General features: G+C 31.3%; 1 protein-coding gene across 1 annotated transcript in view; it reads left to right on the top strand.

Annotated features, from left to right (window-relative positions):
• Positions 1 to 15,207, top strand: part of LOC124368892 (glycine receptor subunit beta-type 4-like) — a 253,072-nt gene extending 237,865 nt beyond the window's left edge. Inside the window, exon 10 of the mRNA XM_046826392.1 lies at positions 11,835 to 15,207. Within this exon, the coding sequence (XP_046682348.1) occupies positions 11,835 to 11,966 (132 nt within the window). The 3' untranslated portion in view covers positions 11,967 to 15,207. The remainder of the gene's footprint in view (positions 1 to 11,834) is intronic.
• The last annotated feature ends 291 nt before the right edge of the window (positions 15,208 to 15,498 follow it).

The raw sequence follows: 15,498 nt of genomic DNA, 5'->3' as shown, positions 1-15,498 counted from the left end.
AGGTCACAACTCTGCTATAGGCCTACTATACGGGGATATTGATAAAAACCGAGTATTGGCCGTATGAGGATATTGTAGATAACATCTAAAGTTGGATTTCTTGAAAAATGTGTTTTACTCATACGATATTTTAAGAACTAATAGAGGTATGGTGACTAAAGTTTTCAGATATGTTCACAACTAAATATACTTTGGTATGCACTACAATCATTGCCATAAGTTAATGCTGACTGTAAATATTGCAATAATTTTATTAAAATCAAAGGAGCTAAACTCAACATTCGCAATAAAACGCTTTCCACCATAGCTATAGCATATATAAAAATCAAGGATGAAACACTTAAACCTATAAATTCTTTCCACCCATTTGCTTTTCATCCCTTATAAAAAAACTAAACTTTCTAATTTTCGTGATTAATTTAATACTTTTTAGGTAGTGATATAATGTTTTATATTTCATATATTTACAATCTATGTTCATGCTGATCAACATGATATAAAAATATGTAAAACACTTATAAGATTAGACAAGAAAAATTTTCATGAATATAAACCAAACTATTTACCTAGTGGCTAATAACGCCAAGGTGATCTAACTTTAACTTATGTGAGTTAGTACAAGCCTGGGTAGTTGAGTGGTTAAAGGCAGAGGTCTTTAAGGGGACAGGGCAATGTTCGTTTCTCACCCCAGGCGTTATATTTTTGCCAAGTGACGCCATAAATAAAATTTATTTTAGCTCTTGACTAGGTAACTATAATGATATTTAACGCTTACGTTGCCAGTGGAAACTGTGATCGTCTTTTGGCAAGTAGCCCTTATACTGTAAGATCGACTGTTATTTGTATGACTCCGTATAACATATTCATATACATATGATATAATTATCGTGGTATATAGGCCTAACATCAAAATCAGTCTGAATATTAAATAACCGATCGTTGTTACAATATATTTACTATGGTAACCGCTGCATGTAATTTACTTAAGAATAGTAATTCTCATTCGTATAATCAATTCTCAGAATCTTAAATAAATTAACGCGATAACTATTTTATCATTTTTTCCTCGATTCGAACATATTATTTATAAAAACAATACACGCTTTTTTAAGTAAGTTTTATTACTATTGAATGAAAATAAAATGAAATACAAAATCCACGGTATTTGTTTCTTATTATAAACATAACATAGTAGATTTTTATTTTATATAAGATTAATTAATACATTTACATAATTCTTATTCAGGCTATTTAAAATAAATAATTTTAGAATTAATTAAAATTAAAGAACCTCAATTTAAATTGGCCATGCGAGTTTTCAACATAATTTGGTTATTTATAGTTCCTCTTATTAAAGGGCAGAGGTTATCGTAGATAGTAACATTGCTTTCAGTTCCGAAAGTGTAAAGGAATTTGGTTTCATATAGACCATGTAAGTACAAATTTTTACTCCAATTAACTCATTAATTCTGGTTATTGTGTTTGATGTGTTTCCCAATGGTGAAGTGGCAGAGGTATTTAAATGCTTAGCTATTAAAGATATCATTTAAATATTAATTTAAGTGACAGGATGATTACATTTTGACGGTCTGAATCTAAGTAACATTTTAGGCATTGATCATTGTAGGTTTGAGTTAAAATTCATCACTTGCAAATTTTGGTTACGGAAGATTATATAAGGTCCAAAAATGAAAATACATACTGCTTTTTTATAGGCGAAGATGAAAGCTTTTGACTTTGTTTGAACGATATTTGGGTAAAAAATTCCTTTATGACAAATGTAAAGCAGTGTGAACATCACAAAAACTGTCTGAACCCTTTCAATGCCAGCAATAATGTGGCACTGCTAATTGCAAGAAACACCACACGAACAAACCACGGTTAGTTTTTATACTTGATACCGCCACTAGAGGGTCTTTTCGAGCGGAAAATCGTAGTTGCATTAAATTATTTCTCTTAAATCATATTTTCGATTAGGCATTTTTACCATATTGTGTATTTTATAACAATTTGATTTCTTTATATAACGAAACAATACATTTTCTTCAAACAAACAATATTATTATGAGCATTGTGATTTTCCTTTTACTTATAAAATATATGCAATTTTATTACAGAAATCTACAAAAGAATGTAGACAATGTTCTGTGTTCTGCACATCAAGGTACTAGAAGTACCCGGATTCACCACTAGATAGCAGGCTGTTGCCTGTCCAAGGTCACCGTTAACGTCGAGCGTGGCTGCTGCGGTGCGCCTGAATTAGCACCCCCCTGGACATAGCACCCCCCTCGCTACTGACGTCATTTTGACGTCACGAAAGGGGGTGCTAAATCAGCACAGTGGCCGTGTCCAGGCCCTGAATAAGCACCCCCTTCGAATACGGGGGTCCTAATTCAGCGCCTTGACCGTGTTCATGTGCTGATTTAGCACCCCCTTCGAATAGGGGGGTCCTAATTCAGCGCCTTGACCGTGCTCATGTGCTGATTTAGCACCCCCTTGAATCTGGGGGCTGCTAAATCAGTGCCGTATTGATGAGATGAATAATTACCCCAACGGAATAGAATAAATAATCGTTTAACCATATTGCGATTTATTTTTAAATAAAAAAAATATATATATAATAATTTAAATATAATACAATGAGTATATTTACTGCATTGCGGTCGTTTACTTAATATTTCAAAAACAAACAGTTCATTACCAATTGTCAAAATACTATGCATCAAATATACTTAAGTAAAAAACTAGGTTCTAGGCATTCAAATACAGGTTTTATTTTAAAATAAAATTAATTTGAAATCATGGTACGAACAACGCAGAGGAACTGATATTGCGTAAATCCGGCATGTGTAATAAATATACATGGTCAGAGATTATATCAACCTATTAACCAATATAAAAACAATTATTTATTTATTTTAATTTTTCGAATACCAATCAAAAGCGGGAAAATTTAGAAGCGTGGAAATTGTAATTTTGCGACGGCCTAAGAGCCAATTATTTTTAATGGCGCATCATAAACTGAATTATACTATTCAGTTTAAAAACACACTTGACAAACAATTTAAATATTATTTTACATCTACAAGAATCAATATCATTCAGTTAGTTCAAGTATAATTAAAAAAAAAAGTTGAAAACAATGTTAAAACAAGTAGCAATACATATACTACTGTATTTTCAAAAGCGTTATTGCTTAGGTCAAAACATACATTTATATACTGAGTATTATTGATCTACATTGCTTAATTTCCCCTTTGTCGGTTAGTGTGCGTTTTGTTGTTGTTGTTAAAAATGGAATATCTTGGAAAATCTAAAAGGAAAACCTAATAAATTTAATCCTACCAAGTCTTGGTCAAAACTTTATGGTGGCTAAAAATATATTATGATGTTATCTTTAATACTTTCAAAATAGTGGCTATTACAATATTTTATCTTTTAACTTCTTAAAAATCTGCAATTATTCTAAAATATTGCAAGAAAATGAATTTGAGAGGGTTCTATCACAAATCTAATGACCAAATAAATAAAATATCATATGCACAGATTTACTGTAACAAAACACTGTCGACATTAAGGTTCTCAGCGAGTAGGTCACAATACAAAAACCGAGTTGCTCCAGAATATCTTATGCCAATTGTGCTCACATCTTAGTCCCTTCATTTAAAGTACAGGAAATACATTAATATCTGTTGCCAAGCATTTTTTTTTTTCTTATAAATTAAAAACTACTAGGGATATTGCAAATTTATTAACAATGAACGCCTTTATGAACAATGAAGGACAAAAACAAACGTCTTAATTAACAATAATAAACTGTTGTATTTATCATAAAGCTTACATTTATTCAAAATATATGTTAAATAAACTAAATAAAGTGACTAGGTTATCTGTTATATATTAAGAATAATAAACAACAAGAAAAATCGTACAGTAATATTTAGACAATAATGCTTTTATAGATGACAAAAAATCAAACATAAGTGGTTTTATTGGAAATGCATCTGATTGTCGCTTGACTAAATTTTCGTAAATAAATATGTCCTAAAAGAACAGATATTTAAATAAATTCAATAAACATCAAATATATGATTCTATTCTATCCTTAGATAGGCCTGAAACATGTATTTCAAATGTTTTGCATAATAAAAGGCAAAAAATAAAAAAAATAGGGATAAGATACTCTAAAGCTGATGTTTAATTTATTTTCACGAACCATGTTTTTTACCAGTAAAGATGCTCTGAATGAGTTATTTATTATTATTTTGAAATAATATTTGAGTAATTAGATACAATCCACGATCAGATTTATTCTTGTATACCTGCTGGATTTTAAGACGTTCAAAGTTAATCAGATTTAATGGCCACCATTTTGTATTAATAAATATTGTTTATAATTGGCCTTATTACTACAAAAATTTGATCCAAATTAGGTAGGATTTGTTTATTTGTTTTAAGATATTAAATCAAATTTGTATATAAAAAACACATACATACTGACGGATAGGAAATTAAGCACCAAAGATCTATTTCCATATTCTGAAATGCGTTTGCCATGACCTGAGCAGTTGCGGTATATAGACTTGTCCTAAGAATTACAGGACACTCTGTATATAAAATTATTATACAGAGTGTTCCACAACCTCTACCATTATTTTCAGACATTATTCATGGACCAAAGGCAAAAACAATCATATTCACCTTTCTAAAAGCTCAATAATTACTCAAATAGCCACAATTTTGTTTTTGTTTTTGTCTTTTTTTACTTTACTATTTATATTTGATGGATTTTTTAGGTTAAACTTTTGTATATACCTTTATAACCTTAAGGAATAATTACATAAAAAATTTAAATTTCTTACAAGTTTTATTTTCAAAATAGTGATTTCTAAAAAATCTCTAACCGTAAATATCTTAAAAAGCGATATGTGGTAAAAAAAGGTCTCAATTATTACACAATTTAATTAAAAATCTAATGATACCAAGTTTTTAAAAATTAGTTTGGAAATAAGGGAGATAGTTTGTTTTTTTAAAACCCATTAATGATTTTTAAAACCAATTACCAAACAATATTCGCCTTTATTATATGACAGCACTGAATGTGGGCTCCACCAATCAGCTGTTTTGATTTTAGCTGCTCTAATCATAGGTTGACTACCTAGTTTACAAATCAGTTATAAAAAATTACAACGAATTGAAAATTAGAGTGTAACAACATTCATTACACTTTCCGATATAAATAGCCTCTTAAAATATAAGTACAGCTAAGCTGAAGTGTAATTTTAAATTTTACATTTTTATAGACGCTTTATTAAAGACTTCACTGAGATTTCACTCTTCTTTTCACAATATTGTAAGAATGTTCATCCTTAAGTTTTTCACTTCCAGATACATGGGGTTAGAAGTGCACGTCTGACTAATGTAACACACAATAGTTAAAGATTCTTTAACTGCATAAAAAAGGCGATGATTTTCAGTTTTTGTCCCATACATCATTAATCGTGTTCTATTTTATATTTTTCTCTTTACTCGTGTAAAAGTATCCGTTACCTAGAGAGCATAATATGCCACACCCTTGGGCCTGTACACTCAAACATTGTTTGATTTCTTCTTATATTTTTTACGAAATTTCATTAAGAAAAAAATCACTTGTACATAATAAGTGATGTATTAATATAGGAATAACGACTGAGAATAAGATCGATATTATTACTCGACCACTCGATATGGCCACATCAGTTCTGAACATTAGGGTCGGTAGTGCACGGACGGGTTTCGTCAGCTTCGTCAAAATTATGTGTGGACGCAAAAATAAGGAGTTTCAAGTTTTTATATGTTTACTAGCTGATACCCGCCCCTTCATACGGATTTTTTGTAGAATAACTGGTACGTCATAGACATCTCCTTCATGTCTTTTAAAAAATGGCATACTACTGATGAAATAATTATGGTCATTGGAAAATATCCCAATTTTAATTTCAATGCGACCATTCCATGATTTTTTTGAACTGATGTTCTAAAAGTAATTACAAATCACGATCTCTCCTTTCCTATAGTACTGTAGGTAATAAAACACTTATGATCCACATTTGAAAATTAGGGGTTACTCATAAAAGGGAGCAACAAACACACATATGTGAGAATATTTTACATGTAATAGTTGATATCACTTAATATGAAAGTCCTAATATGAATTTTATTATTCATTCTCGTAATATGACACTAATTTATCATCGATACCGTTAGAAAAAGTAATATAATCGAGGGAATAATCCTTTACCAGAGGGATATATCTGTTAGAGGTAAGATGGACAGAAATCGACCAAACAATTTTTTTTTTACATTAACTAGTTAGGAAGAAATCTTTGCGGATTAATATACTTCATCCTTAGCTACCAATGCCTCATGCATAAGTTTTTTATCACAGTGTTAAGTTCATAAACTAATAATGTATCTTCAAGTTGTAGCCTCATGTGAAATATACCTTTCTTCCGACTCACAGCCGGAAGGGAAATTGTGTATTTGATGTTTCTATATTATTCCTTTAATTATGAAAAATAGTTAGGCATGATTCTATAGAGGATATTTTACGCGTAAGCAATAGTAATACTTATGGGCGTAACCTTGAGATATTTTTGTGAGTACCATTCTACGGATTTTTTGTGTAGTGTTAAGTCTATGGAACTGTTCCAATTTTTGCAGATGATTCACGGTACGTCTAATAGTGCATAAGATAAAAAATTATAACCTAGTTTCTTACTGCAGATGGTTACGAGTAATTATTTAAGGGCACTGAAAGATTATTTCTGTAATAAATGGCAAGTCAAAAAACTGTAATTTTCATGCTTCATTTATTTCATTCCATAAAACCTAATTTTGAAATGTAATTAAAATTAAATATGAAACAAAAATGCCGCAAAGGAAAATTCTATACTGTGTGACAGTGAGCTATTTTGCATAAAATACGAGCCTAAATTGTATACAAAATTATATTAGTTTTTTAAATTTAAGTTAATTAAACTAAAAAAAGATGACTCCATTGCCGTGAAGCTATTAAATGAAATAAATAGTTAATTATGGATTCCATATACAATAACATAATTTTAATTATATCTAGAAAAATATTTCATTGCGTTTTCACGATTGGATTAAGCTTGAACTTTTAATGCTCAGTGAATACCCTTAACTAGACCATGAGTAGATCTTCCATTGGTATGGACGCCTAGTACTCAATACCTGTACAATAAACATGACACCGCTATAGATACTAGACTAATTGTGTACAAAAACCATTAATTACATTTTTACCTTCTGTAATATTCCAAAAATCGACTCAAAAATAGCTTTTAATTTCACAAAAATGTATAACTGTAGATACAGCAGTAAATATCTTATATTCGAGAGGAAAACAAATGATGGTATTTTTATCGTATTCTTATAGTTGATATGAAAGAACTTAATATACAATAATACAAATCTTATATCTCAAAGAATGAATCCCATACATTTAAATTAAGACAGCTAATTAAAATTAAAACAAGATTTAATTTGTCTCTCTAATTAGTGTATACTTGTAATTAAAAAACGTAAAGGGAAAAGAGCCTACATGGGCTTTAATGATCTGTGTGTAGAGAATTTTATGTTTTTTTAAATATATAATTTAGCAGTCCGTTAATTAAATTTACAAACGTATTAACTGAAAGAATAAACTGAAATAGAATAAAATGAAGGATATGATTTAATTAATTATTTTAATAGGTGATATTTAGAAAAAATTAAGAAAGCAAAGTCATGAGTGAAAATTATTACACAAATATGACAATGCGTGTGAGAGGGAGGAGTGCTAAGGTCTATTAGCCTTGTTAGTCGGAGCATTATTATGTAATATTAAGTCTATGGTAGTTTTTAAGAGAAACTAGCCATATTTGATTATTATATTATTTATTCGTTTGTCTGAAATTGCAAAACAATCGTAGATAGTAGCTTATAACTGGCAGCGTCACAAAAATCCAGATAACAACTATTATATTTATGATTAAATTGAATATGTAAAAGATAAATATCCTTTTTGCTGGTTGAATGCTAGGGGGTGCTAATTCAGTGACTGAGCCATGTCCATGCGCTGAATAAGCACCCCCTTGGAACAGGGGGGTGTTAATTTCAGGGACTTGACCATGTTCATGCGCTGATTTTAGCACCCCTTGTAGTTCGGGGGGTGCTAATTCAGTGCCCGGTCCGTGTCCGTGCGCTGAAATTAGCACCCCCCTGCCGTGACGTCAGAGGCCCGAGGGGGGTGCTTATATTCCAGGGGGTGCTAAAGCAGCGTCCCCGCTGCTGCTTGGATAGGTGACCGCTGAGCGGTCCTGTCCCTACAAGTAGATCGCCTGCCCGGCCATTAAAGTTTTAAAGTTTTAACTATAAAATAATATATAAAAATATTAACTATATATTTCCGTAAACAATTTTAAGATGAAATATTCATCAACCAAGAAAAACAAGTAAAATAAAAGAAATGTGTATTTGTAACAAAAACCATTCTTTGCAAAATTAGGTAATTTCTTTCTGTTGGATCACAATAAATTTTGTAACTTGGTAATATGATGAAATTTAACATGAGAACGAATATAATTAAGTACTCTAAATAGCCCACAACCTGTATTGGTTGTTGGGTTAAACAAAAAATACATTATAATTAAGTTTATATAAATGATAATGTTTTATACGACTCTTCATGCTTACTTACAGTCAGCTCAAAATCAGATTTAACTTGACACATAGAGCATTCAATTTTTTTGTATTTTTATTATTGAATAATTATATGAAAAAAAGTTTGTTTACTACCTTACACAACTCTTAAGTTTATAGACCCGAGTTTGAATGTTAACCACTAACTAACTATTACAACTTCAGTAATGAGAGCTAAAAAAAGTCTGGGTGTGGATATATAAATAAGGAAAATAACTTACAATAACTTACAACCAATACTTACAACGAAAACAAATGGCGCTTAAAAACCTATCTGCACCTTTTTAACATTCACAATTCGGAAACTTGTGATCCGGTTAAGGCCATATTTGTTATACAAGTTATGTGCAAGTTTAACTTTTTTGTGAATTTTATTTTTAAATAATTTGAATAAATTTGATATTGAATCGTCAACTTAAGTTTTATTCTTTACCGGATGGTTTAAGAATTCTGCATTGGTAATGTCTTGCTCTTTAAATCATTATCTTGGGCGTGCTAGTTTGTACCTGTTCAAAACATTAAAACATTTAAATTAAACATGTTTTGCTCGTTTGCTGAGGCCTTTTCCTGCTCTTTTGAACACAGAACCCGTCATATTACTCAGGGCGGTGTTGGCTTGGGTGAATCACTTCATAGCCGCGCGGAAGGCAATGATTTACAAATTCCTCGGCTGTGTCGCAACCATTTGTCTTTAACGGTTGTTTACTTTCCTTCGGAAAGTCATTTTCTGTAATCTCAAATTTGCCGATTGAATAAAAAATAAATTATATACTATTAATAAATATAGTGCTCGGTGCTATTAAGATTCACGTCTCTCGATTTCCGGTTGAACGCCGTTTCTCTTGAGCTACGAGACCTTTGAATTTGAACCGTGAAATATTTCTTGTTAATAATTTTAAAGCCAAAGTGCAGTGTAGCATTAAGAGAGACGTGAAAGTACCTCTCTATAGCAACGCGATTGACAATGATATTCGAATTTCTTGTCTATACGTGACACCTGTATGCGGCTCCTCTAAGCCCGCACCTAGGCGGCATAGTGGTAAATCCACTACCTCCACCTACACCTCCTCACGATGCGACTAACCTCGTCATTTTATAATAGGTCGACCCCCTCTTGCCGCCTCTGTGAGTCTTGCGAGTATTACTGTTAACTGGGGTTTTGTTTAGGTTCAATGGAACATTTATTTCAAGTAGATCAACCTCTTTGACACATCGCATGATGAAGGTGTGGGATAAGAAACCCACGTATGCTGCCACTTATCTACTGTGGGTTCAGGCATATATAATGGCTTCCTGCCTAACCATAAACCATTATACGTTTCATACGCTATTTTTGCAAAAGTCCTCTCTCGTAAATTTTAGTCTTTTTTCATAAAGTAACTTTTTCAAATGGATTTAGTTATTCTTTTTTGTAAAAAAGCATCGTTAAATTGCTCAATTCTTTGTCCGACTCAGACACTAAGGAAAGTTACACAACTGCGGGAAAACCTCTGCCTGCAATCGTATGATTATATGGTACATTCTGCGTCACCTGTGCTTCGGATACGTTCAATGTAAGTTTCCCCCTACTTTTGCCATTGTGGGGGAACTAATCTTACGTAACGCCACTGAATATTATGGTGGATAGGATCAAACGGAAAACTACGTTAATTGAAATGGATCATACATGATGAATTCGTTCTCGACATAGTTTTATATTTTTAAACCGGAATAAATCAGTGTCAATCCATATTTATCGTCACGGGGCGTTCATTGTACCACGTGATCTCGGACACTCGATTGTACCAATCATTTGCTTTGCAACTTCCGTTGCGATATCGTTCATTTTGATTTCCAATACAATGAATCCAGTCCAAGTATCAATGTCTGTATATTATAACTATCATTTTTTCTATTTAAATCTTACCTAAAGGTGAAATCATTAAATATCTGAAAACATGGGACTACAAACTACGCACCATTGTTGTTTCTATAATTTCTTATATAATTTTATAAATATATAATTATAATATTTCTTCTTATACATTTGTACAGAATTGTATCATAGTCTTTAACTCTACTGCTGAAATAAGTAACTTAGCCCCCCTAGAGCATTCAGTAGTTGTTAAATGAGTTTATCTAGAAGACAATACAGGGAAGACATATCACTGCCAAACGGACGTCAGTCGCGTTGGAGTTTGTGCAACTCTATAGGTGACGTTATAACCTGCAAAAGACATAAGGAAAAATAGTATATGCTAACGTCAGTTGTAGCTTAAAAGTCACTTTGCTATTGACGGGCGTTACTCTCGTGTCCAGATACATTACACTTCACTGTAGCCCGCGACGGACATCATCAACGGACTTGGCTACCGTCCGTTAACAACGCTCCGTGTGTCCCTACCATATGACTGCTACAACTGTAGGCACGAACAGCTTATCCGCTTCACGCGTTACACAATTCGCAGTTCCTTTACGTAGCCATTTTTCTTCATAAACAGTGTCGTATGATGGAGAGATGGTAAAATTTGTGTCCTAATAATATGCTAATACAAATATTGGTGTCTCTGATTTCCGCCGTGAGAGGTCAAATGTGACCAGCGCTTTTACCACGAATGTATTCGCCAACATTCCGTACCATTTAAGTCTTTGCTACACACATTTGCTACTCACAAAGGATTTGTGAACAACTCTTTTACTACAAAAACATACGCGTACTCACATACATAATAATCCATCCGTATAATGTAGCTCAACCCCTATTCTTATACTGCCAATAGTTAAAAAAAATACGTTTTCCATAGCCAAGGGAGAAAGTTTTGTTTTGCTTTTATGAAATTAGGAATGGAGTTTTGCACTTTACAGGTTGAGACTGTGTATGATTTACTTAAGCACAACAGGTTTTATGTAGCAATGACGAAATATAAATTCTTACAGCTCGTGGTCGTTTTGGCTAGAGCCTTGTAAATTGTATCAATAACAAAAACATTTTATATGGTATAGTTAAATTATATATATATATATATATATTTATGCCCGTATTATTGATTATTAATATATTTATTAAAAACGTGGCATTGTTGCTTTGAAACAGAATTTCATTTTTTTAGGCAAAAAAGTGCACACCGGGAAACCTGACCAACTCAGCGATGGCTCGCAGGATAGACGAATACTCCAGGCTACTGTTTCCTTTGACCTTCGCTGTCTTCAACCTCTTCTACTGGTCCTACTATCTCAAATGAGGACCTCTGAATTGGGGTTAGGACCTCGCTCCCAGATTTCAGGTTGTATTCCGGTATCCAAGGTGTTCTTGGTTTCCCGAATAAAACCTTGTAGTACCTTGGACCTGATACCCAGTCTATTTCTATGTGCCAGGCTAATTTACTTTCTTAAGCACTTTAATTAGGGTAATCAGAGGATCGATGAAGATCTGGCAATTCGTGGCCTGGACACAGCTCTAAGTAGGAATGGAACACGGGTACTCAGAACTATGTTTCTTCAACTAATCTCTGAAATAATGAAAATTAAGACCCCTGAAAACTGTGTGCTAATTTTATGTTTAATTTTAAGCAATTTATTCATAAAAATGTAAGAAAACTGTATACAAACTTTCAATGATTGTGGTGTAAATCTTGGTAACCAAACATTTTTGTATATACAAATGCTAACCTGGAAATCCTGATTGAAAACATTGTTGTATAGGTACAAAGACACTATATTGAATATATTTATGTTTGTATGACTTTTATAGTACCTATTTTCTTGGCTATAGTACATATGCAATTTGTTTATAGTGTAAGAGAAATGTTATTGACCACTTTACTGAACTGTTTAGTATTTTAGACAGAAGTCAAATATAGGCCCAATCAAAGAATACAAAACTATTAAGCTGGACAGGATACATGTTACATTAATGTTATTTAATATTTTTTTAAATCTTCGCGATTCAGTGAGAGTAGTCCACAAGGTCTACTCATTTTTAGCACTCGCAAAATAAACAGGGATAATATTGCGGAGTGCTAAAAGTGCCAAACGTCAAGAAGTTAGAAAGAAGAGAGAGATTAATTGGATCCGAATTCTATAACTCAAGTATGGAACTGGGTTTTTAAGGACGAAAAACCAAAAAGAAGCGTGTAATATACTTTTTCCCCATTTTGTTTTCTTATTGGTTACTATCCGGCTACCAATTTTCGGTTACATCAAAAGTTGCGACTCTTAGTTTCACTGATTGTTAGCATACATTTACATTAGAACAACACTGAATGATCTGTGGTTTTATTTAGATTCGTTGCGCTGTGAAAAACGTTGTTGATTATACTTCAAATGTTTTAGAGATTTATATATTAGAAGTAGGCAGTATTTTACATGATGTTAATAAGTATCTTTCATTATATTTTTGTACTTCTGTAAATACTGTGGTAATACATTGCGCTTATTGTAATCTTTAATAACTATTTAATTTTAATTCGTTAGTTAAATTGTCAAGTAATTTCATTCAAGATTATGTAAAGAGGCTCGCAATATCTCCGACTAAACACACTTATTTTTTCAGAAATTATTATCTATGCGAGTAAATAACTGCTTACCGTATTTTTTATGGTTTATTTACAACTATTCCTTGTATTAACAAATTTTATTTCAAATAATTTATGGCATATTAGTTATATTTTTCGAACCTTAAACTGAAAATTTACGTTTTACAATGTTCTAACATATGTTTTAGATAAAATATGTCCTAAGCCAACTATCTAGCATGTAAGGTCAAGCTGTTTGGTGCTCTCTAGAAAATTTAAGGTTTAGTTCAACTAATTGATGCTTATTAAAATGAACGTGAATACATTATTGATGAAGAACGTCCCTTGTATAGCTTCTAGCTCAATAAACGTAATTGAAAGGGAAAACCTACGCGTATTTCGTATAAGCATTAGTTGATGGTCACATCATCGTTTTTACGTTAAAAAATAAATAATTATTGAAATATCGTGCTAATTATAAATGGCCTTTAAATTACTAGGAAAACAAACAAAGCAAGTATCAACTTAAACGTATTTAAGCAAAGGAAGCTTAAAGCTAAAACTGGTTAATGAAATAAAAATGAGGGGAGGATGAACGAGAAAAATCTTCGATTTTTGTTAATTATTTCGGCAACCGAATAAAAATATAACAAATTGAAAAAGAATCGCTCCCAACATCGCATTTATATAACACATTTTCTGCACAAGTAAAAATAATTACTACATATCAGAGCTACTCCATACTGAAAAAGCAGTTTCAATTATACGCTAATGATTGTATTTTTACATTTAACATATTTCTAGTAATATATAAATATATCGCATCTGGTTAAAGTCAATATTACTACTGTTTTAATCTAGAAAATATTAAAAACAATCCATGATTGTCAATTGGGATGCTCATTGCAAAAAGTTCAACAATAATCTACCTTAAATTAGGGAAGCGAAATTTGTAAGATAACGAAGAAATATTTTCATATTTAATAGAACATAAACTTCAATTCAGTTGATTTTCCGTTATATAAGAAGAGTACTTGTTTTACTTAGATGTATGCAAGAATAATAAGCCCATATATACTGGAAAAAATTATACTTTGGTGAATATTGAAATGGATAGAATTTCTTATTACACAGTAATAACGCACTGTTACATTCTATTACCAGGGTCTAAAACAAGTTTTCACCGTTTAGTAGCAATTGCTGTTCAGTCCTTATTTTATAGCAAACATATTTCAAGCAGTGAAATTTTCAAAAATTCTATTGTGATTTCATAAGCGTAAAGGATGTTTCATTCCTCTTTGAATTTTTAGAAGCAAGAGATACATAGACTTTAGAGGATTGCTTTCAGAAATATATTTTTAGCACAATTAGCAAATTATAAAAAATCGTTTTGTAAAAAAACTATTAGTTGACGATAGTGTAACAAATTCGTTAGATACGTTGAAAACAACTTCATGTAGGGACTGTTCTAATAGATTATTTACATCTATAGAAATAAAATTTACAGTATTAAAAGAATATATGATTGTCAAATTTGCATTAAGCAATTCTATAATATTTATTTTTACCGTTATGAAATGAAACCACATATATATATGACGTTAAAATCTGAACATGTAACATATAATTTGTAAATCGTCTATCTGTGTTATGTTTTGTTTCCTATAAACCTTAGTTGTTAGTTGTTAAATGTTATTGTAAAAATACGATGTGGTATCATACAATGTGTTTTGTCACATTATGTTCCATATTATGATCCCACTGTGTAATATGTTGAAAAACCTACATATGTGACACACATTGATTTGTTTTATTATACACACTGATGTTGTTCAAAACATATTCGTACTGGTGGCCATGTGTTAAATAATACATATTCTGGTGTATTGCTTTGTATATTCATGTATACTCTGGAACATCAGCTGTTAAATACGCTTCCCTTAGATTTGTAATAAATATTTCTAATGTTTGTGTGTCTTATTGTGTAATTTCCTTCTTATTGTCGCAAAAAAACAAAAACAATTAATGGATGATAATATTATTTTACTGGAGCATGTATACTCATGTTTAACATTTTATTAATAACATTATATAAATATAGGAGTTGAACATATTACTTTGATTCAAATGACTTCAACCTCAAATTCTTAAATTTTCATGCCGCATTAATTTTTTAATGCAAAAAATACTATTTACTCATTTATTATAAATATTTTTTGAAATTTTTGTATTATAAGTAGTACATACACTGTATTAATTT

The sequence above is a fragment of the Homalodisca vitripennis genome, chromosome X (genome assembly GCF_021130785.1).
Source record: "Homalodisca vitripennis isolate AUS2020 chromosome X, UT_GWSS_2.1, whole genome shotgun sequence".
In the NCBI taxonomy this organism is placed as follows: Eukaryota; Metazoa; Arthropoda; class Insecta; order Hemiptera; family Cicadellidae; genus Homalodisca; species Homalodisca vitripennis.
This window is presented reverse-complemented; position numbering and strand designations above follow the sequence as displayed.